At 41.9% G+C, this 25,470-nt stretch overlaps 1 protein-coding gene across 8 annotated transcripts in view; it reads right to left on the bottom strand.

The window, feature by feature from the left end:
• The window catches only part of FOXP1 (forkhead box P1), a 331,699-nt gene that overhangs the window by 154,487 nt on the left and 151,742 nt on the right, over nucleotides 1-25,470 (bottom strand). For all 8 annotated transcript variants that reach the window (XM_031056354.1, XM_031056357.1, XM_031056356.1 and 5 more), the window contains exon 3: nucleotides 8,191-8,372. In XM_031056354.1, coding sequence (XP_030912214.1) covers nucleotides 8,191-8,361 — 171 coding nt within the window. In that variant the 5' untranslated portion in view covers nucleotides 8,362-8,372. The remainder of the gene's footprint in view (nucleotides 1-8,190; nucleotides 8,373-25,470) is intronic.

Raw genomic sequence — 25,470 nt, 5'->3', positions numbered from 1 at the left:
CCCCCCCCCCTTCCCTTCCTGCACTTAATTTCCAGGTAGAGTTTGTTAAAGCCTGAAATCCCACCTGAACTTTGGAAAGTCTTAAAAAAAAAGGGGAAAAAAAAAGAAGAAAAAAGACCCATACACAAATATTTGGCTAAGTGACCCATAGCAAATTGCGTAATGCCAGTTAAAAGTTGTGTTTTCTAAGTATCAGCCCCAGAGGTTTTATCTGAAATAAAATCCTGATTACTTCAGATTCTAGAGGCAAACTGTGACCTTGGTCTGCATCTCCAAATTTGAAACATTTGTGTTGTGCCCCTCGATAACGATGCCTCTTGCTAGAAAGGAACTAAATCCTTTCAAAAAACTTGCTTATTCTATTTCATAAGGTAAGAAGGCCCCAAATGTGCATATAAGAATTAGTTCACCCTTGAAGCTTGATCAAAAGAGGTCACCTAAACTTGGAACTGCAGTGTTCTACCAAGCAAAAATGACCCATCTCCAGGCATGCAGCTGCATGCCCAGTGATGCTTCTGTCTGTAACCATCCCAGTCCTCAATCCTCTGGTCATTAAATGAGAACCAGTATTAGGTCAGCACACAGAACACAAGGAATTATATCCATTTCTTGCATCCTTCTCTTTGGTTTGCCTGGGAACACGCTCTGAGAGCTGGGGGCAAAGGGGAGAACAGCACTGATGAGTTTTACAACACATTGTCAGAGAGATTAAATAGCCCAACTCTCCTCAACCTCCACTTTATCAGCCCTACTTTCAGTAGCCTGGAAAAAAAAAAAGGAAAAAACCAAAACAAAACAAAAAGCAAACAAAAACCCATAAAAGAAAAAGAAGAAATATGATTCAAAATAAATTGAAAAGCCCAACTTGTAATAAACCTGGCACTTGCCCCAGGCTTCAGGGATGTCTGAGACTATACACTCCACAGATACAATCTGTAGCTTTTATAGGGGAAAAAGAGATATATTTGCACTATTTAAAACAGGTTGCAAATATAGTTTATGTTTTGAAAATGTAGGGAGCACGGCTAACAAAATACAGAATGCAGCAACAAAACAAGCAACACTATCCTACAAAACTGTCATTATATAATGTCACTGTTTACACTAAGCCTCCAGAAGATACCTTCTGTTATTTTTTTTTAATTAATGGGGTGCTATGCAGTTAAATAAACTCATGAAGAGCATTCACAACTTCTGCATTTTTACTTCATATCCCAATCTTTATTTACAACATCACTGTTATAAATTACAACAGTACTGTTAACATTCTTCTCACTTGCTGGGATACCCAGTGGAGCTCCCCTGAACATAATGCAGGAAACCATGGCATTTGATTCTGTACTTATTTAAATGTTTTTAAGTCAGAAAAAACTCCACTGAAATCAGGGGCTACACTACTGAAAACAGCTGCAATTCCACTGCTGCTCCTCAGGCACTGCCAAACAATCTCCCTGCATGCAGCGTGTCTCCAAATAAAGTTAAATTAGTTCTAAAATATCAGCAATCCATGCAACTTCTTATTAGTGTGAAATTACTTAAGCCTTAATTCAGCAAGGTACTTAAGCACATTCCTAATTTTACAGGCATGAGACGTACCAGTGACCTTAATCACACTAGTCATGCACTTACATTTAGGCACATGCTTAAGCATCTTGCAACGTTAAAAGCCACAATGAGGAGCAGTTCCATGTGAATTAAAGGCTGCTTTAGACCCTCATAGGCACACTACCATTTTAAGTTTGATATATATATATATAGACATAGATATAGATATATATATTTGCTACAAATAAGTGGTTGCACCACTTATAAAACAACCCTTAAAGTATGAACATCACTGGAGAAGGAACAGTCTTTAATAATCTGAATAACATCAATCAGTTGAAACAGACTTTTAATTCATATCTGATGCTTGCTGGAAGCCTTTTGCAGTGTACACACGTGCTGGCTAACAGCTTTAAAGCATTCCTTTGCAGACTTTCCCTAAACAGCACTCCTGACTGTGGAACTTTACTGCTTATGAGTAAGCATAAGCAAATATAAGGGGAGAGTGCACACCTACGAAAACAGCTGGGAACAAACACACCGCTGCTGAATTTTCACAGAGATGCAAGGCTAAAAATCAACCCAGCAAACATATTTCAGAAGCTCCATCCCTTCAAAGAGCCCACAGAAACCAAAACGATTACTGCCTGATCCTAATTTACCAGGTGAAGTAAAAGCAGCTATTGTAAAACAATAAATAAATACAGAAATAGATATGGGCAGTCTACAGAGGACTTCTGGATTTGGATGTGCACATAACCCAGGTGATTACATGTCTAATGACCCAGCTTCTGCATGTCCATGCTTGTACCTGCACACACAACAGCAGAGCTCTGGGTGCCAATGTCAAGGTGCTCTGAGGACTCAGGTTTATGCAGTTATTTATCAAAGACCTCAGAAGCAAAATAAAACAAAACCAAGACAAAGAGAAAACAATAATCTCAGCGAGTGCAACTAAGTAGTAGTTTCCCCTTACCCTTCAACAGTTAAAGAAAATTTAAGGCTTGTTGGTGTCAATAAGCAGTTATAACAAAGACATTAGCAATAGTGAGGATAGAGAACGCTGCATGAATGTTCTCAGCATGGTTCATTGACAACTGATCTAAAAATTGAATTATTAAGGAAAAAAATCATTGATTCTAAAACCCAGGCAAGGTAGCCAGCCTATGTTAAAACTTATTTAATTTTTCCAGCGCTGCTTCATTCCTAAGCTCTCAGAGCCACAGCTTTTCCATTGAAAAGCAAAAGACATTTTACGCACAATTTTCCCTCTACTAGAAAGAGGTATATTGTGCCCTTCAGTGAACATAAAATTGATATTATCGTCTCTTAGTTTATATCTCACTACTTAACCTTCAGATTAAAAGTTATTAGATTTGAATGACTAAAAAGACATCATGTCACCTTCCGTTCAATGCTGGGAGATTGCAGAACTTGGGGGAAAAGTATGAATGATAAAAACCACAAAGTTACTGGGAACATCAAGTTGTTTTTCACAATCTCTGATGAAACAGCAGAAGCTCTACAAATGCAGTCATCTTTTCACCATGTTGTAATCTTCAATTATAAGGGTGCTACAATACAAAATCAGACACAATCCAATAGCCTGCATGGAGCTTAATCTATACTTTCAAATGGCTCCTTCAATAGCAACAGCAGTTTAATAATTAGGCTTTATGTCTCTTTGGACAAAATGACTCAACACGGACGCTCCCTTCTAAGTCTAACAAACAATTTTGGTCTAACCCAGTTATGTCAATATGAAACAAAGACTTTATCTTGGATCTAATTTAGCAGTTTTGCTCTACAGAGATAAGTCCACATCATGATCAATGGGACTGTAAAACTCCTGATGTGGTCTGTAACCTCTCCTCACGGGTTTGCAAAATAACATGAAACTCACCAATTCAAAAAAAAAAAAAGGCATTTCTTTCATTTACACTGCAATATATTCAGATTTCTTTCTAGTCAAATTTTCTTTTTGATCTGCCCAATTAAAACAGCCTCTCAACAATATACCAAATCCCCCATTTCTTGTACATTTTCCTTGTCTTTGAACATGAACAAAATCTGAAGAACCCACATATTCCCTCTGGAGTTTGATTCCCTCAATCTAACACTTCACATCTCAACATTTCATGAAACAACCTCTGCCAAAGGGCCCAACTCTGGCATCTTCACACAAACACCACAAACAGCCCAACTGCAGGCACTGACTTGGGCACAGAATCTAGTCCAAATTTCTTTTGTCTATCACGTCTTCTTTTATATGTGAACAAAACTGTATTTTTCACTTGCAGATATTTACTGGAATAAAAACACAAAACAGGATATAACAGGAAAACCCCCTTCTTTCCTTACTTGGTGGACACATGGCAAAACCAGTATTTATCTAAATTCTTCAGAAAGCTTGAAGTGACACTTCATAATTACAGTATAGTACAGCTCAAAGACGAAGTGAAGAAAAGAAACTTCCTCACAATTCTTTACATAAACCTCCTCCTTCTTTCTCCACATACCAGTTGCGTTTGTATTTCTATTCCAGTTTGTCATAAACACGGCCACCTTGTAACCCTTTTTATCAAGCAATCTATGCACTACCTAAAAGTACACTACACTCCATCAGACAAGCAGCTATAGGTTTACATTATCCAAACATTCCAATTCTGCCTGCTCAGCGCAGCTTGTCAATAAATGGAAGCAATTGCAAAACAGCAGTGTGTGTTTTTTTCCTTAAGAGAACACTGATAGGAGCCTGCCAGTTCTGCAAAATAAACCCTTTGCAATCTCTGCAGCTAATCTGTCAACAAATTACTATTAAAGTCATACCTCCTCAAAGTTCAAAAGCTTTTTGGATTAGACAAAGATACTGAGTTTTATACTCGTGGGGCAGTACTTGAAGTTACGGTATCAAAGTGGATCCGGCTATTGATGTGGAGAGGTTTGTATTTCTGCCACCATGCAACACAGCACTTGGTGTCTTGCTGCTATGCATCAGGATTCAACTTTGTAATCATTCTCTTTGTTCAATTCATAGTCTTGTTTCACTGCTAATAACGTGAAGAACACTTTAATGAATAGTCCTGAGGATAAAAATAAAATGCAATAAATAATATTTATTTTATAAGCTTTAAAAAAAAAAAAAAGAACTGTCTAGGACTGAGGCATCAAAACTTCTATTTGAGGAGATATCAGAAACCACTGAAGCAACTACAGCTGTGATCATGAACATTAGAAGGCAGTTTGTCCCTATGAGTCTTTATTTATTACTGCTTGGTAGGAAGGAGTCACCCCATCATTACATCCCTTCTGCCCAAGCTTCCCTCGCCCAGCCTGACCTTCTGCACCTCCCAAATGTTTTTCATGATGCCTCAGAGCCAACAGATGCTGCCAGACTCTGCCTGGTACTCTGTTCCCAGGTTTTCTGTTCTGTCACTTGATGCTGCCTCTGTGGGCACTCAGGGACAAAGCTCCTGAGCCCCACTACTGACCCCAGACCACATCCCAGTTTCATCTCTTTAGGAAGGAATGATCCAGGTAACCTTCATGCCTGCCCCAGACTTTATAAGCAGGTCACCAAACCCCTGCCCATTCCACCACATCCTAACAATCACTGCCATGAGATGCTGACCTCTGGCACCTGTGGAGTCAGCAGCAGTGGGAAGGCCACCTCTCTCACCCCCAGCAGGTGCCAAAATACTGTGAGAAAAAGTTCTCTTTCCCTTATACTTCGGTTCTGAGGGCGACTTCTATACGCATTTCCACTTTTACCCAACTCTTCCACATACATACCATCCCTGAAGAGTCACTTGTATTGCTTTGCCTTTCTTACTTCACCAACATAAACATCAGTTGGAATTACCTGGCTTTATTATAAATAGCAGAACTCATCCCCACATTTGCTACTCCCAGCTTAACAGTACATTTTATGGGATTGCTAATGCTAAAATAATTGAGCATCACATCACTCTCTGTCTCCTTGCATGGCAGAATCACCCTAACATGACATGGGAAGCATAAAACTTGTCCTACAAGTCCTCCCTGTACTCACAGCAAGAGTGATCACACCATACACTTCTCCTGCAAACATATGAACAGCTGTGGTGCTCCATATTTTTCCATGGTAAAATGTTTACAAGTCTGCAAACCCATTAAAACTTCCTAAAAAAACCCTCAAGTATTTCTGTTTTCCTCTCTCATACTAACAAAGCTATTAGTCCTAATAAATTCATAAATGTCACCAAAAATGTGACCCTAAATTCAGCACAGATGCTTTCACAAGCCATTGTACATGCAGGTTTCACTGTTCTGCCATGCTCATCATGGGAACACACAACTAACCACAGCAGCAAAGCTCAAACTACCCACCACTGATTTTTTTTTTTTTTTTTCAGACAAAACAAGTGCCAGGTGGCAAAATGAAAAGATTTGAATGAAATGCTCTTAAGAAATAGCTGTTTAATTCAGAACTCATTCATTTGTATTGAAGGAGTGTTTTGTAGAACGCATTCTGTTAAGTGACCTGAGAGCATATGTTGTATACGGAGAAACATCTAAACATTATGCTCCATGTTGTATGTGTATCTGTAAATGCTTGCATTAGCTGTCTGAAAACAACGGGGTTTTCTTCTTTTCAGCATTTAAAAATGTTTTCCAAACACCAAGGTTGATATTTTTATGCTAGCTCTGATTACCCTCTTATTGTTATCAGGATTGGGTTTGGTGGTCGTTTTTTTATTTAATAACTGTTTTAAACTTTGCAATCAACTTGCTTTATAAAAGATAAACTCCATGGAGAAGTCAGTCATCAAAACCAATTAACAGCAGAATTCAAACACAGAACATAAAGGTCTTTGAAGAACTTGGAGAAAAGCAAGATCCCCAACCACATTCTCTGTACTGGCAGAGGATAAATAAACTCCAAGCTAAAGTCAGAGCTGTGTGAAAGCAATCCCGAGCCTGGCAATCCCATCCCCAGCCCTGAGCACTCGGGTCTGTGCCGGGCACTCTTTGGGGAGGGCTGGAGGACTGGGAATGAATGGGTGCCACTCCTTAATTGACCGAATGGGCGGCTGAATGACACCAGCCATTACATGTGAGGTGACAACATTATCTGAGACATCCTGAGCTCCTGGGATGGCTACCAGCCTTGGGATGGCCATGGAGAAGCCCTGGCACAGGGTCAGTTCGTGGTGGAGGAGCAGAGGTCTGAGCCATTCTGGTCCACTGTGTGCACGTCTGCATGATCCCCCCTCCCTGTTTCTCTCTGCACAAAGCTTCACTGGAAAATTCCATAGTGCTCCTATGGAAAACACAGTGTAATTAACTCATTTTGATACTAAGCCTTTTTTAAGATGAGACCTTTGTGTTGAACATATTTTACTCCTCTTCTACTGTCCTATATTAATCAAAGCTGTAACCCCTGTTGTCTTTGCACTACGAATCAGAATGTGCCCCTGGCAAAGAATGAGGGAAAAGTCAACAGGAATTAAGTTTCAGTGCAACTGTTTACTCAACTGTGGCCTGCAGTTATTGAAATTTTATCCATGGTTTTGTGTGACTACTGCAGTAATGAATTCAGCATGGCTGTGATTTTCTCACTGATGGTATTCTCACTTCAAGTAAAAACCTGTAGGACGAAATGATTGAAACAACCAAAGTCTGTGCATTTAGTATCATCCATTTTTCTGACTTGTTTAATTATGGCAGCTTTCTGTCTTAGGTTGGCAAATGGGGTGCCCCGCTCCTCCTCAAGCCTTCGCTTTGCTTTTTTTTTGAGCACAGGTTTTTTTCCTCCACAACAACCTGCTAAAAAGATCACTGTACACTTAGGGGAGTCTTAACCAGCTGCCAATCGCTTATTTAAAAGGTTTTAAGAATCCTTATTGCATTAGAGAAAGTGAGGGTTAGGCGTGAGTGTATTCACCATGGCTCTGCTGCAGCCTTTGTTCCCAAACACATTAATGATACATGCCCAGCACTTTGGTGTAAAATTTCCTCAGAGGGCCTCAGAATTTTATCAGGGAAAAGAAAAAGCCAAACCGTATTATGCGGATAATTTACACTGGTGAATTTGGTCACTTCCCAGAATATACACTAATTAAAATACCAAGGCAAAACACACGATTTGGTTCTGATTCTTCTGAGTTGAGGAACACTGACATGGATGTATTTTTTTATTTATTCTGACTTTTTGCGCAGCAGATACCTCTGCAGCCTTCCTCACTAATAGAAAACATTCTGTTGATAGAGGTTGCTAGGTTATGTTAAAATTTGTTGCAAAACCAAAACTTAACGTTAGCGTATTTTCCACCCAGTGACATATTTTGGAAACCAGTTATTTGTATACAGCAGTTCACCCAATCACTGCCACCAGACTCAACACATTCAGGCAATGGAAGCAAGCCCTGATCTTTGGGTGTTTCCAGGGAATGATTACAAAAAGGAGCCCCGGAAGAGAAGTCCAAGGTTTCCCTTTACACTAACGACTGACTGCAATCCCCTACGGGCAAAAACGCGCAGAATGTCACAGGCAAGTCCTAAAAGCATCCTCTGCCTGGCAAGTACAAAGGGCTTGGGAGTGGGGGGGTTAAATGCTTCATGCTTTTCCTGTAGGTAGGAAACTTGTAATGCATCTTACAGTACCTGCTGTTGCTGGAGATGTGCTAAATCTGCAGCCCCAATTTCAACGGAAGGTGTCTCGCCGTTTGATCTCACTTCCCGCAGGCTGCACTCTAGTAAATGGTTGCCACCGCTCGCTCCATTCTGAATGGCTGAACCGTTACTTTTTGTCTCAGTCCCAGATTCTTGCATCATGACTCAAAAACCTGAAATAATTTAGGGGAGGGGAGGTGGGGGGGAAAAAAAAAGCAGCTGTTAAAACAGTTGCTGTATATAAGGAGACATGCCCTGTTTTAAATCCTGCCAAAACTGTAAACATATGTCATTTTCCTTCATACGATTTATCTTTCATTAATGGTTCATGCTACTAGTTTATGTTTATTTATCCGTTGGTACAGCTATAATTTTAGTAAGTTAGTTCTCTTCTAAATATAGTATTATTTGCTCAACATCTTTTTTCCCTTAGAGAAAAAAAAATATTTTTGAACGAACACACAGAATCCATAATTAAATTTCTCTAGTTACATCTGGATGCTTTCCTTTGAAATGGATGAGTCATTCTTGGCAACATATGATGGACAATATCAAAAATGTGATATATGCTGTGTAGGGGCATGGAGGTGAAGCAGAGCATTCACTATTTTGGTTTTCACTCATACCATGATAGTGCCAAATTAGCACCTTTTATTACTCTGAAGCAATTTAGGCTTAATCTTGGATGTGTTGAACCATCATCACTTTTCATTTCAGGAGAACTGCTACAAATGCTCACAGAATTACTCCTGTTGGCCAAGCTTTCGGCTACGGATTTGGATGCTCTTATGGCATTACAGTGAGGAGCCTCCTGTGTGATTTGGCTAAACATCATCTCAGCAGCCACAGCTCCCTCCAGCCAGCCCTCTCTACTGACTCTTGGTGTCAGCCTGTCCCTGGGTGCTTCACACTCTGAGCTCACCAAGAGTACCAGTGGGTCACAAGCCTTCAATGAGGATGAGGATGTGCACCCACCTCCTCACCCCAGCACCCCTGGGATTTACACACCCTCAGCGGGATTTACACATGCTCAGGAACTAACATCACCATTGGTGCACAAGACTCCCCACACAAAGCACATATGCTGGTTTTCAGCTGCAAAGCACTAACTCAGAGATATTATGATGACTTGTTTTAAAAATATTTCCACCTGCAAAGCCCCAGCTTCCAGGATTTAAACACCATTAACCTCTCTGGCTTCCACCAGCCCATCCCTGCTGTCCCCCTCCCCCAGGGGAGATGGGGTATGGAAAGCCAAGCTGTGTGTCCCAAGCACGCTGCCAGCCCCACACTAATCACATGGACATAGGAGCCAAAATGCCCCTGGGCAGGGTACTTCACCTCAGAAGGAAGATGTTTTATCTTCAAGAAGAACCTGTTTGAATTCAGTAAACCAAGCACATGGATGGTAGCAGGACAGATTCAAACATTCTGATTACATTTAAATAAATTTCAGCTGGTCTATGGAAACTTCTTTCAATCTGTTTTGTTAAATCTTCAAATTATGCCAGGGGACAAAAGGGCTTGGAGACTCATTATAAAGCTTCTGTCAACTCCTCTGTAAAAGCTCCAGAGATCTAAACAAACCTACAGCTTTCCCAACACCACTAGGAAATGCTCTTGGATTTGAGCATGATCCTGCTCTGGTACACACCAAGTATGGTGTGTTTTTCATTTTCAGCACTGTAAGAAAAGCCCATAAGCATGATAAGGTCTAAATAAGTGTTTACATCTAACAGGCAAGGCTGGATTACACACCAGGCAGTGACTGCATGACACAGGTTGCTTTGGAAGAAGACACAGGAGTGAGAATCCACAGACAGCTCCCAAGTCACTCAATTTTTATATGCTAAAAAAAGGATTTTATGTACTGCTAAAAAGAAGATTTACCTCTTTTACCCCATGACAAATCAAAAAGAAAGAAGTGATGTAATTTTTTTCTGCTTCCACCCAATTTTGGAGTCAGGTCTCAACTGGAGAAAATGGAGCACTACATTAATTTACCCCAGCAGCAGATGAAGACAACAATGACCAGCAGGAAAAATTGGGTTAGAGGGTTAAACTCATGCCAGTGACTGTTTTGGAGCATGACAGTAATGGTGGGTGGCATGTCCCCACCTCATGGACTGAAGCTGATGGAAGAAGAACATACTCAAGAATTGGTGGAAAATGCCTCCAGCAGCCACTGTGGTGGAAAGAGATGCTAAAACCCATGTGCCAGAACAGTAAAGAAATACATCTCATTTTCCAGCCCTTCTGATGCAACAAATGGGAAGTGAGAACCTGGATAAATAAGCAGTAGGGTCAGAGGAAGCACCAAGCAAAGCTCTGACAGCAGCAAGAAGAATGTGCACCACTGAGGAGGAGATCCATCACTGCCTGATCACGATTTGTTGGCTTGCCCTTCTGAGCGAAATATCTCCGGGACACAGAAAATAATTCACAACCAAACTGGTCAAGAAATTATTTATTGTCTCTAGGACTGCAAAATGGTCCTGGAAAGAAAAAAACAGTAGAAATTGCAACAATTTTTCTAACCTACAGGACTAAGAAAAAGATGGATTATTTATTGTATTTGGTTAGAAAAAGATCATAGTTCTTGAGAACCTTTTCCATGACAAATTTCATGCTCTGTTTTACCTTTTGAAGAACCCCAGCCAGTTACCAGCTCAGCTGCACAAGGGCCATGGCCCCTCCACTGGGTGAAACCACCCTACAGATCCCAGCAGAACTGGCAGCAGCTATCAAAAAAAATGAAGCTGGAAAGAGAGTTTGCTAAGGGACCACGTTTAAACTTTCAAAAATTATTTTAAAACCAGAAGGGAACATCTTTAAGCATTAAAAAAAAAAAAAAAAACCCACCAATTTACAAGCAGTCAACTTCTATATACCTTGAACTAGATGCTTGTACAAAACAAAAGCACTTTGTTAAAATACCTCTCATAGAAAACTGGTATTTCAAGGGAAAAAAAGATAAAACTGTTAATTTCATCACTGAAGTCAAATATGAGTTGACATGAATAATCACAATTTGGTTTGATCATTAAGTGTCATGTCATGAAAAATCAACCTGTGAGAGCTTTCTGCAAGAATGATTATTATTTGTCTTTTTGAACACACCTAAATGAGCTGAGGTGATCGTACACCGAGGATGGCTGAGATAATTGTCTCTTCCCTGCACAGAGGATATGAACTTACAGGAGCCTATTACTGAAGTTTGTCATTCAAAATTGTGAAAGAAAAATGCAAAGCAAGGTTGACTTTATGCAACATAATTAGGTTCTGTGGGAACTGAACTGAAACTCCAGGTGAAGTATCACAAACTGTGAATCTGGTCTGAATACAACCAACACAGTGCTGGAGAAGCTGTTGTGCATAATGATTTATTATAAGAAATAATAATACTCCACAACCTATTCCATTACAGGCAGGAAACCTGGTTCTGACTTAAGAAATGTAATGGTAGAAGAGCCCATGTCTATCTCATGGGTTCTAGAAAGCAGAATTATTCTCTTATCAATTCTGCAAAGAAAAATGCATTTTTAGCGCTTAAAATATGTGGGTTATTACCAGTGTAAGTATTTTTATTTTTTCTATATATAGAAAAATTCTATGATATTTCATGTTATGAGGGATACAGAATGACTCTGAATTATTAAAGGTGACACAAGACGGTTTTCCCCTATGAAGGGACCAAAGGTAGGCTGCAGTATCAACAACAGCTTGTGAAACTTCATCCTGAAATCAAGGAGCACATAATAAAAGAACTGTTCTGACTTAATGTAGGCTTGGTTTAAAAATTTCAGAAGAGTGATCAGTTTCTTCAGATTCCCATTTTAACCTGCACAGAACTTTTTCTAGCTTTGATGTACAGTCAAACACAAAGTCAATGCCCTACAGCTGGGCCCATCTCTTTGGTGAATAATGTTCAAGGTAATGGAGCAAAATTTCAGTGAAGCAAAATCTAAAGAAGGCACTCTGTCAACAGGAGGACAACAGGTAATCATCTTCCAGATTAGTTGGGAGGAAAGCAGGGGACAGCAAATTTTTTAAGGACGTGATCGAAGTTGAGAAAACACAGGTAAAATGTGAACTTTGCCTGAATTAAAATAATCTTTCTGATGACTCCAGCGTCAGTGTTTTGAGGTAAAAAAAAAACGAACCTAAAGGATTCCTAATTCTTAAGAAGTTCTTTGCTAATGCATTAAAATGCGTCCATAAAGTCCATAACAGCGCCAAGACCAGATGCTGCTGATACACATCTCAGCTCCACTGGCCTATTAAGATGAGCAAGGTTAAGCATGGAGATTAGTAGGCAGGAGGTGGGCGCTGAAGTGTGCCACTGCTGCAATTCTGCTACCAGTATAGTTTCTGAAGACTAAGCAGCATTGTTTAATGTCAGCATGAGGGAGGATTTACTGACTGAAGCACCTGTCAGAATAAGGACCCACTCCAAGTCTGAAAGACTAAGGGACTGATATTCAGATGTCTCTAGATGCTTCACCATACATGGAGGCATCTGGTGAGGCATTTTTAAGATTCCTCAATAAGTACCAATCTATATCTTTAAGCATATCATCACCTTTAAAAAAACATCCCTGGGGTCTTATGGCCTTAAAAATCCCTGTTTAAATAATCTTCCAGACTTAACGTGGACTACAGATTCACAGCATAGTCTGTGTGTTTCAAAGTTTCTTCAAGGTCCATGATTATATTTCAGATATTAGTACTTGGAGGTGTTTACAAATACATATGCACATAAAGATCATTAGGCATTTCTATCCCCTGGGATCAGTGCTACAGCAAAAATGTTGTCATAATACAATCTTCCTTTGCCACATTTGTGAAAGATTTTAAGCTAACAAAAAGTTCAGTCTTTATTTTAGGGCAGTTAATTAAGGTTGACCAAGTCAGGCAGAAGTAAATTAACTTGGCTGATCAATTATTTATATGAAGCAGAATAAATGCCCTTAAAGAACTTGGCCCAGCCATGAAAGGACATGTAAATTAAACACAACACAGATTTATAAAATGTATTTCTACTTTTATAGGCAGAAGAGTCAATGCTAAAATCAGTTTTAAGTGAGTGATCAAATCACACGATCTAGCCCGAAATTCTCCAGCAGGCATTCTATCCATACGAGCATGGTTTATAAATAAAAGTTCTACCTAGCAGTCACAAGCAGCTCCCCAAAACCAGCTCAGGAATAATTTTAGAGCATTTATCCGCGTAATTATTAAAAACAAAACAAAACAAAAAACCCCAAACACAGTTTGGAAGAATTCCACAACAACGTTACGCCGCAAAGACAGGATTTTACCTCTTGAAAAGGAAATATGCTCCGGAGTGCGACCAGCAAGGGAACACAGAGAGCAGGAGCAAAGCTGCTGCCTCCCCACAGCACAGGGACAAACACCCTGCAGCACCAGCCTGGCACTGCCAGGATCCGAAACAAGGACCCCAACAGCTTTCCCAGGAGACCCCTGCCCCACTCACAGGTGGTCTCTTTTAGTTCTGGTATCTTTGGAGCAAGTGCCCTGCCAGGGAATGCATCTCAGGCTCCACATCCCACCACCAGTAGTGAATTTTTCCAGGAACATGTTTTTATGTCCCCCAGCTGATGCCAACACACCCATCTCCTCCAGCTGACACCCCGTGCCTAGGCTGGCGAGGCAGCCAGCAGCACCATCCCGCCATCCATGAGTTCAGTGAAAGAAAAAGGATTCACTAGTGGAAATTAAAAGCCTTGTGCAAGGTAAAGCTTGATGTGCTGTGGGGGAAGGCGTACAGATGTTCAGCTGCTCATTTACTAAATTACACCATGTCACAATTAACTGTGAATCAGCCAGCTTCACATGAGCAGCTCAAGGGCTGCCACCATGCTAAGTGCAGAAATAACGCCGGGGAGGGAAGTCCAAACTAGCCAGGTGGACCAGATGACTTCTCTTTGCCTGTGTTTGTGGTTAGCACGACTATTAGAGAGAGCTATCCCAACATATGGCATGATTTAACTAAATCAGATCATGCTGAACTCACCAGCCTTTCTCAACTTACAAACCCCTCCGCTCTCGTCATTGCAGATGGGTGAACACCCGTCATGCTTTTAGAGTTTTCAGTAGCCGTCATTTATCCTGCTGACAGGGTGTATTTTAGGTATAATTATGTACTAACTAACTATAGATCAACTGTCAGTACATTAGGGTACTTTTTGGATAAAACTTCATGCTTACCCCTTCGAAGGCCACTCGCCCACACACTACTGGTGGTTGCTGAATTGTGCAGGAGTAGGAGAAAGGAGAAGGGGATTCAAAGTGCAATTAAGGATCATCTTTAGGAATCAACCAAAATAGTAGCAAACAGAGCAAATCAGTCTTCACTGTCCTAAAAAGTGATGCTGAGTCACGTCTGACAGCGGGGTTTGGAGGAGGAGAGGCAAACCTGGAGCAAGGCAAGGGAAGGAACGCGCACGGGATGTGTGGAAAGAGGAAACAAAGAGACAGCGATGAGGTGAAATCCTTTGATATTTCCTCAGCTTAAAGAGGTAATTCAATGCATTAAAATGGATCCTTGAAATTTCAAAGGATGAAACGCGCACAACAAAGATCGTCGAGAGTGCTATTTTCTAGGATTAGAACAAAAACGTATTGGGATTTGCTATACGATCTTACATCGCCGAGCAAGACTGTACACTTGCTGTTATGCAAGCACCATCTTCCAATAGAGAATTTTCATAATTATAACAGAAAGGCGTAAATTTTCTAATGCATGGCAGTTCAAAAAGTAATCAAGAGAATGAGCCTGAGGGCTATTTTAATGTATGCAAAGCTAGTGACCCACAGTAAATGGGAGGTAGGCTTCAATGAATGCAAAGTAATGCACACATACTAAAGACCTGGTCTGATGAGGGACGGCTAAAATTAACACCCAATTAATTTCCGAATTGACAAACAAATGAAAGCCATAAATCTACTTTCTCATTAATTTTCTTGTGGTATAATTTAAAGCAGTAATATGAGGGCAAAAACTGAGCATTATCCATCATAAATATCAAAAAAGATAGCACTGTAACACCATAAATTATGCATATTACCTGTTGTTAAAAATGATTAATGTATTATCAACTTTATCGTGCACTGTATATGTCTAGACATATCTAAAATCTGAAATTTCATTTAGTGCTTAGGAAATAAAGGGTCCAGAAGAAATGGGATTACCCTCAGCACATCCTTGGCTCTGCCTCCTGATGCTCTCACCTCGGCTGGACTCATCCCAAGCCTTGTGGAACTTGAGCACATGGCAGAGGTGATGTGCTGGCCTCCCTGGGAAGGGAAACAACTCAGACTGCTCCTGGAGCATCCCTGTGGGCCATGGCCCTGGCACCTGGTTTACGCAGGGCTGCTCCCCTCCAGCCCTGCTGAGGCTGGGGTAGAGCTACTTGGTGATGCAGAGCTATAGAAAACAGACAGAAGTAAAAGCAAGGAGCAGGAAAATGTGAAGCTGTATCTAAATTCAGTGAATGAAAAGCCCGTGCTTTCAAAAAGTGGTGGAGTACAACACCATGGCCAACAGGAGAAGAACACAGGCTGCCCAACCTCCTCCCTGTGGGTCACGATGGTCACCAGCCTGGCTTTTTGCCACTTATTATGTGTTTATGTCCTCTTGCCACCCTCAAATCTCCTGAATGGCAGCTCCTGTCTAGAAGCAGACTGCCACAATTTTTAACTTATTTGACTATATGCAATGGCACGACCTCTTTCACTGTTGGGTGTGTGGCTCACACTGCCTGGGTCCCTTCTTTCCAGCAACAGTGCATTATCATCATGGCCACAGCAACCTGAAATCAGCTCAGTGAAGGGCTGGCTGATGCTCTGCAGGAGTTGAAATTTAAGACTGCTGTGGTGAGCAGAAGGGAAGGGGAATCAGGAGCCTAATCCCCCTCGTGCCACACTGACTTTTTGTGAAATCATGGTCAAACAACTTAAGTTGTCAGAGAACTAGTCAGTGCAGTTACCCCTCAGGAAGTCTCTTCTGCTGAAGGTGTTGCTGACCACAACCAGTAAGAACAGAGATTGAGAAAATTCAAGAAGAATTAATTGAAACAGGCATTAAAAAGTTTGCCATTTGCTCTATTCAAAAGAGCTGGAGCTGGTCCCCATGAAAAACCACGGCAATGAAACATACCAAGCTGTGAAGACAACAGGTCTCACTGCCTTCCATGTGGTAACACCCAAAGCATTAAACAGACAATGAACAGCCCAACTTCCTCAAATTAGATTTTTGCATTCTCCCTTCATTTTACACATGCACACAGAAGTTACTCCCAGTCTCACCTTGGATAAATACACCCCTTTTGCAAAGCCAGCTCTATCTCAATCTATGCCTCTCAGCTTGACAGCTATTAAATCCATATTCAGCATGAAGCTCATGCCATAGATGCATAAAAGCTCTAGAGCTGGGCCACTTCCAAGTGACTGGCAAATATGATGTAATCATTTACATACCATCATCGGCAGAGTGAGGTTCCTTCCTCTCTCTTGGGGAGAGCTGTCTTTCAGCTGTGAGCTTGACAGAAATCATCCTTACCATCACCGGGATCAGTTTATTTGGAAGAAAAGGAATGGCGAGTGGCCAAAAACACCCCCAAGGCAAACCAGGAGCCATAGTTCATGATACCAGGTGAATCCATGACTGCTACCACATGGACACGAGCACCGTGGCACCAGAGGAGTGACTCCTCCAGAAGGAAGGTCACCAGTGAGGTGCCGAGTGCCCTGGGTGCTGGCCCCGTGGTCGGTGTCCCTGGGGAGGTACCCACCTGCTCATCCCAGCCCAGGCATCACAGCACTGTGGGGCTCCCTGCCGCTCCGCGCACAACAGGAACAGAAACTGCAGAGCTGTTCTCACAGCCAGGACTTATTTGTTTGCATGCACACTGCTCTGAGCTTGCATCACAAACTCTTGCAGTCTGCCTCACAGAAAAACAGGTGACTGTTCAACCAAATAAAAGACCAAAGTTGCATTTAGTAAATACAGTCAGTTTGTGCCAGACAGCAGCAGCACTGCTCCAACAAGATAACATGAAACCTCGTACCAAGTGCTGGCTGTAGATGAATTAGACTCCCATCCTCCATGCACATCTCCATTAAAGCATATCTAAACTCTCTAGCAGCCTCCAGAAGTCAAAAACCACCTCAAAGCCAGGTGCAACTCTAACAATTCTGCACAATGCCATTTTCACTTCGTTCAAGGTAGCAAAGGTTTGATTCATGGCAGTAACACGAGTCAATTAATGACCAGCTTGTCCACTTACACACTTCAGGTACCTCCAGCTCCCCTCCAGCCCTGACACTGCTCCAGCAGCCCAAACAAGCAGTATGTTTGGATCACTGATGCAAACTAGGGAATACAGGGGATGTATTTTTATGCATATTTTTTGCTTTCTTTTCCAAGGCATGAAGAGGACAATTTTTTCATTTTGTGCTTTCTATGAATGTGTATCCAAGATATCTTAATAAATGAATTCACATATAAAGAAACAGAAAACCCCTTCACATTTTAACAAATGAATTCAGATATACAGGAATAGGCAACACATTCACACAAGAAGAGTTAACATTTCTTTCTCAAGGTCACTCAAAGAGGGTTTACTCCCTTTGTGTGAAAAGCCCTAGCCATTTACTGTTAGTGCTAACAGGTCCTGCCTGGCATTTGAAATCCAAGCCCCACTCAGAAACAATAACAAACAGTAATTTTGAAAAACAAAGATGGTGTGAGCAAGTTTTTCTTGCTCATTTTCAAAACAACCCAAAAGCAACAACTACCAGGATGGCTCTCTCTAATTAGGACTCCCAGAAACCAAAGAACAAACAGGCAGCACAGAGAAATTAGCAGATGTAAACGCAGTTTTCCAGTTATAAAAAGAAGAAAAGCAGCTCCGTCATCTCACTCGCAGGAGGAGGAGCAACAAAGCGTGTTTTTAAATTTGGTATTTTCTCTCCATTCAAACGGCTCTGCTTCTAAAACAGATTTTCCTCAGATCTCCTCAGAAGTAAAGCTGAAAGCTTTGCCTTTTCCAACCCCATCGAGGGCACATGCATCAATTAAAATCCGACATGAGAGAAGAGAGAAACCAAAAAGCCCCCAACCAAATGCTGACATAGAACACAAGGCCATACTTTTGGGGTGATTACCTGGTTCATAGCCCTATACCTTTATCCTAGACCTTCTACCTCCTTGTTTGCTCCATGCAGGATTTTCTAGCCATCAGCCGTCTACCGCTGTGCTAGTCGTCTTGCAGGAGTGCTCTCTCCCTTCTGAAAAAAGCAAACAACTGGATAGATATCATTACACTAAGGAAATCTCTTGGAAAAACCAAACAACTTGCTAATCTTTCTAGCCCCTTCACCCAAGTTAAAGATAAGCAAAGCAAACCAAAGTGAGTTTCAGCCACATTCCAGGGACAAGCTCCCCTTTTTCTCCTTTATCAAAATCCCAGCATTTAAAGGTTTTTTTCCAGACCTTGCAGGATAAACTGCTGCTCACACCCGCAAACAAAGCAATATTTGTTTAATAACTGATTGCTGCCATGGGTACAGTAAACAAGGGGCCCAGCATTTGTGTTTATGAACAAACACATCATCTTGCAAGAGCAATTTAACATTAACCAGGTGGAATAATCAACAGATTTCATAGGTGACACTCGGGGCAGGACTAATGTAAACAGAGTAGGGAGGAGAAAGGGGCCACTCTTAGGGAATCAAGGTTGAGGCAAATGCATTACAGAGTAAACAGCTGGGAAGAACTCAAGACAAACAAATAGTCATTCTTCTGACATTTCGAGAAGCAGAAAGGTTGTACGTTACATGCATCAGCTGCTGACCACCATGAAATCAAACCAGTTGGGGACCAGGCCTTCTTGTTTACACAGTGCCATGTTTGCTTATAAACAACAATTTGCTGTTACCAACCTCGCATTACTCATTGCATAAACGAGCAGATCAAGTGAAATCCTGTTAACTCTTCTGTGGATTGAGGGTTTTTTTCCTCCCCTTCAACAACAACAAACAAAAAAGCCTCTGCAGTCTTGCTGTGCAACCTCAAGACAACAGGCAGCAGGGGAAAATACAGAGCTGTGCATCTGTTCTGATAAAGGGGAAAGAAAGGAGTTGAAAACACTTGAAAGTGTTTCACAAAACAAGATTTACCGGCCAAACCACTGATGTGAAAGATCCATTTGCATTAGAAAAAAACAAAAAACAAAAAACAAAAACAACTGAAAACCCAGAAAAACAACTGCAAAAGGTGGGGTACAAAATTTTCATTTCACTCCTAGAACAAACAAGCAAAGCAACAGCTTTCGACACAGCCCAACCAGTCCAGCATGACCGTGGACACGAGTCATTTACACACACACCCATGGCCATGCCAGGGCCCTGCAGCAGCAATGAAGCCATGGTTCAGCCTTCTTCTCCCTCCTTTATCTTTCCCACCTTCTGCCCCCTTGCCTCTGCCTCCCATCACCATTCCTTGATCTTTGTAGATCTCCCCAGCTCCTCTTTTTTAACCCCAAAGCCCCTTGGATGTCTTTTAGCAACCAAAACCTCAACTCCCCCCAACTGCTCCCCACCCAACATCCCTCTCTTGTCCCTGAGGTTTGTGACTTCAGTCCTCAAGGCGCTCAGGACACCCAAATCCCCTGGGTCTGCCATTTTCCAGAAAGCCTTTTCTTCCCCATCTCTCATCCCTGTAACACTCATGAAATTTCCTATGGCAGCGTTCCTCCAGGGGGGTTTCTCTAAGCTGTCTATCCTGAACACAGATTTCGGGAAAGATCTGAAGTACAGGGAGAGAAGATGGATGTTCCTAATGGTAGAGGTTAATCCAGGGCTCTGGGTTACATTCCTGCCCTGACACAATCCCTGCATGGGACCTCCAGGGGTCTCCTCATCCCTCTCCTATGTAAAAGAAGCCCTTTAGGATGTTGCACCAGTCAGGTGGGGTTAATGGATGTAGTTGTGGGCTATCCCACGGGTCCTTTTTCCTCCCAGCTGCACCTTTGTCCCTCCCTGGTTCACCCCTACCTTCTGATGAGCACCAGCATCACCACCAAGCACTGAGGAAAATCATCCCAGTCTCAAATCTATGAAGCATCCAAGGTCACAGCTGGCCCTGGCACTAATCTCCCCTCCCTTGCCATTTCATGTGCAAACAGCATGATGGCCAGAAGCCTCCCCCCTCATCATTTTTTTACAAGTTTTAGAATATTTGTTACTTTTTTTCACAGCACAATCCTGGACATCCACAGCTGGCCAAGAACCTTCGTTTTCTTTTTCAGAAAATGTTTAGCCTTTTGTTGTAGTAAAAAAAAAAAAAGAGAGAAGAAAAAAAAGGTTCAAAACCATGAAATCAGTACAACCTACTAATAAGACAGGTATTTAAATAAAACCCAAATGCAGTATTGTTCAGGCAACTGCCTATTTTTTAATACATCAGGTTGACAGCATAATAGCAGGCAGGATGAAAGGTGCGACTCGAGGACGGGGCTGGCGTCCGCACACCAGGAAAACAGAAGTGCTGCCCCATTTCCTGTGCTGCAGCAGAGTATTTCTGATGTCTGGGGCTGCCGGGGACTTAACTCTGAATTAATGATTACACACAATACCCTCCTTTCTCCCCTCCCTGCAGGACAGCAAGGGCCAGCCTCACCGAATGACTGTGGGCAGGCAGGCACGGGTCACGGGGGATTTAGATATTTCACAGCAGCTTCAAAAATTTAGACACTGCAACCTGAAGGCTTCTGAAAACATCAAGCTTCACATAAAAGTCCTGATATTTCCCTACTTGAGACAACTGCTCTCACCTCAGCCGCGCTGCCTGTTCCATGCTCCTTTTCCAGCACGTAAAATCACAGTTTATTCAGTACAAAGTAACTACACTATGATAAAAACTATAAGCATATCATTCAAATGCTTTATTGGTCAAATAGATGGATGCTTTTATTAGTCCAACCTTTTTTGTAATGGAGTGCCACTGATGACCCAGTGTTAGCCTCATTCCCTGCTATTAATCACACTTCTAAGAGCTCATTTTGCTTTAAAATCTTAAGAAATTGCTATAATTTAAAGACATGGTGTCTACATAATGGGAAATGCTTCACAGATTGTATCATTCCATATAACACAGAATTTTTATGGCAATGCTGACCACGATACCAAGGTATTACAAAACTGGAATATAATATTTTTTATATAGAAAATCTAAATGTAAACTTCCTTTTGCATTTGTGGTTTGCCACATCCATAATGTTTTAATCATAGCCTTTTGGGAGTTGCAGTTTTCAACTGCATGTGGCTTACATAGATTAACACTACAAAAACACTCCCTGAACAAATATAAACAGAATAAAACAAAATTAAATGAAAATTAAATAAAATACAAGGATGGACCATGAGAGAAAGACTGCTCAAGCTAAACTTTTACAATTTTCACACAAGGCATTTTATCCTTTTGTTGACTATATTATCTCCTTCCTTTTTTGCACAGGGAAAACATATGATGTTTACTGTGAAAAACTTTTACGACAAAGTGGAAGCATCTTACGAATTTACCTACACAGAGAATTAAATTAATATAATGATGGTCCTAACCCATATTATTAAAATGTACTTCGCAAAATGTTTTGACAATGTTGACTGCTGCAGGAGGGAAAACACATTTAAGACAATTTCAGCCAAATGCAGAAGCAGAAGCCTTTCATTTTTCAAATGCAAAGTAAAAAGCATCTTTAAACATCTTCTCATGAAAGAAAATGCAGTGCAATTATGTTATATGGCACACACAAAAGCATGTTCTTTTCCTCAGTTCTCTAACAAGATATTAGTACCTCCTGGCCTTAGGAATATTATGTGTAAATCACATCATATTCATGGTGTCTGAATTAATTATAATAGGGGCTGGAGAGAAATGTTAACTTTCCAGGTTGTTGCTAAGGATTAGCCCTTGTTTACAATTCTGTATTTATAGAACAAGAAAAATTTGTCAAATGAAGGGCAAAGAAGAAAGCAAGAACACAAATTTAGCTTTGATTTCAAAACAAATCAGATCTTGCAACCATTCCCTGAGAAGAAAACCACAGTTTTTAATGTGAAGATGCAAATGAGTCTGAGAATATAAAAATGTTTTATAATTCTGTGCATTCAACACTACTAGATGTTATTTAAAGAATTTATGTTAGCATTTCTCATCCTCGCCCAGCAAGTCCAAGATGCTGCAAACAGCATCTATTTAAAATGGATCGTGTTGCTGTGGGGCATGGGGTAGCTCAGGAGGCTGATGCAGAGGGAAGCAGGGCATTTGGCCACCTGGCACCAGCCTGCAACTCATGGTCTATTCCAAAGGGGTTAACAAGGCAGTGGGCAGGAGGAACAAGCCCCTTGCCTTGAACAAGCAGAACACTGGCTACATGCAGATGTGCAGATCCATCCCGAGGGAAAGTCATGACTCTCAAAACCACTGCAAAGGACACAATGGTCCTCCCAAATGCAGTGGATCTGTGAAGTGAACAAGCACCTTAAGAGGAAAGGCACTCAGGAACCCAACATGGTATTTCTGCTGAGCCCTGAGAGGCTGGATGGCTGAAGGCTCAAAGTCCGTGGGATGGGGTCCCAGTGAGCAGAGAGCCAAAGCTCTGTAGGGACTTGCAGGTCTCAGGCACCTTGGCAGAACTGGCCAGGGAAGTTTGTACTGCTCCCTGCTCTGAGGATAAAGAAAGCACTTTGGCCTCCAGCACTTTCATTTCTTTGCACAAACAAAGGCACACCCACTACAATTAAACTGCAAAACCCTTTTCATTAGGACTCCTTGTTTTCACACACTTCAAGCCTTCCGAGACCTGCAGTCCCTCTCATGCTCCCATCAGTGTATGCCTTGTGCGTGGAAAACCGAGCAAGGGCTCTTTAGCGGTTTCACTCTATGGAGAAACAAATGGAAAAATGCTTTTCCCCTTAAAAAAAGCCCTGTAACCACCAACTTCTGAGCAGAGCGACTTGCAAAAACACTGGGCATCCACAACGGAGAGCATCTAACCCCCCACAAGAATCAGGCCCATAACACAATATAAAAAATGCACTTAGCTAAGCTTTTGTGGAAACACAGATGGACTCTCTGCCTTGCCCTGTCCAAGGGCTGTGGTTCTCAGATTACAGCAAGGACAGCACAATGCATCAGGGAAACCAAATGTGTCTGTGCACACTGGTGTGTAAGCTAACACACAAACACACACACATTATCCAAGCACCCAGCATGCCTGTTCACATCAGCCAGAACAGAGTAAGCAGGACAGAAGAGGTGCCTTCATCCCCAGTTTTTTCTTGATGTTTTCTTTCCCAGGAATAGCTCCAGTCTCAGTCCAGAGCAAGGATTCTACCCATCACATTTCTGTGCAGAAGATGTGTACATGCAGCACATGTTCCTCAACAGCCACACACATGGATCCCAAGCACCCAAAAATATAGTTGGTCCTCTCCACACTGGCCCAATAGAGAAGCGGGGAAAGAAGCATGATTTTTTTTCACCTCAAAATTTCATCCTGTGCCTGAGAAAACTCCCTAAAAAAGCTCTGTCGAAACCAATTTGTTTCTAACTCCCCCAAGAAAGCACATATGCCTACTTTTGAGTCAGGATGCAGGAAACCAAGTTCTTAATCCCCCTTCTGCATTCACCCATGGCTAAGGAGCAATGCCCACCTCCAATCCACCATCAGCCATGGCTGGGAGAGGGAGAGGCAACAGCAGAGAGGATTTGCAGGACACCACATGAGCCACTCCTGCTTGCCTTAGCCAGTAACAGTGAACAATCCTGAGCACTCCTGTGGCTGCCCATACCTTTTTCATGCACGATGCCAGTGCAACAGAAATCCTCCCAACAGACAGCACTGTGGCCCCGTGACCTGTCCAAAACCAGCTGTTCAGCCCTGGGCTGGGAGGGTCCCTCACAAGCTCTGCCAAGCTCAGCAGAGGTTGCTGCATGCTCCAGGAAATGGCCTTTCTGGTGCTGAACCCCTGGCAGCATGTGGAGGCTGTTTGCAACCAGAAATGAGTGTTTAATGTTCAAAATCTGCACTGAAGACAGTGTCTGAACATCTCCAGCCGCATGCAGGTGCATGGTCCCACAGATGTGCTGGCTCCTGAACACTGTAGAGCTAAGGCATGTGGCTTCCTGCTCCAAGGGCTTGTGAAAGAGAAGGATACACTCTATTTACAGCCTATTCCAGACAAGACTATTCAATGTCAGGATGTACCATAAGAGGGTAATTTGCACCCTAAACTGGATTGTACGATACCGCAGTCACAGACCGTATGATCTCTTCCTTTGGATTAAAACTGTTTGCACAAGCCAAAGCAGAACAAGGAGAGTAACAAAACATACAGTGTATTTTGTTCCCCACTGCAGCCACATATTTCAACTGCCTCAGCCGAATTCTTAGAGTAAACACAGCTTTAAAAGAAAATAACTTGAATAAAGAGCTTCTGGAAAGTTCTGACTGATTATGCATGCAAGAATTCTGCTACTGCTTCCTCCCATCATCTGAAAAATAAACCAAACACCCAACTTCCACAACTATCTACAAAAGTGCTATTTTTCTGAAACATGTTACAATACTATCTGAGGTCTGCAAGTTATAATGAATGCATCTTGTTTTGCAAAATACACAGAGGAGCTCAATTAAATGAACAACTGTAAAGGAAACAGAGCTGATAAAGGAATTAATGCTCTGTGTGCCAGATCATAACACAACATCTAGCATAACAAAGCCGTGTCAAACATGCAACCACTGAAGACTTTAAAAAATGAAATAACAAAGTTAAACCCCAAAATATTTCAGCACACCAAATCAGGATGGGCTAAAGCTATTTTCAATAATTGGGAGGGGAGCATGGGCAGCAACAAACGGATCTCTTGCAGCTGTTACTTCAAGACTTACTAAATACGTAAAAAGACGGATTGTTTTGTAAACGACCACCTGCTCCGCTGGCGATCCGCTCCTTTCTCATTGCCCAACCTGTGTTTTTCCAAAGACCACGCTAACCCAATTTCCCATCCGCCAAGGCATGGCTGAAATTACTTCTCAAGTCTGAATCTGCAGCTCGGTCTCCTTTTACTCCTTGCCTTCCTGCTTGCCTGTGCCGCTCGGGCTGCCCACACGCTGGAAGGGAGCCGCCAGTCCCGGTGCCTGCTCCGGCTGTCGGCACACACGACACCGGTGGGAGCAC

This window comes from Geospiza fortis, unplaced genomic scaffold (genome assembly GCF_000277835.1).
Source record: "Geospiza fortis unplaced genomic scaffold, GeoFor_1.0 scaffold70, whole genome shotgun sequence".
Taxonomy (NCBI): Eukaryota; Metazoa; Chordata; class Aves; order Passeriformes; family Thraupidae; genus Geospiza; species Geospiza fortis.
Note: the sequence above shows the minus strand (reverse complement) of the source record. Positions and strands in the feature narration are given on the sequence as shown.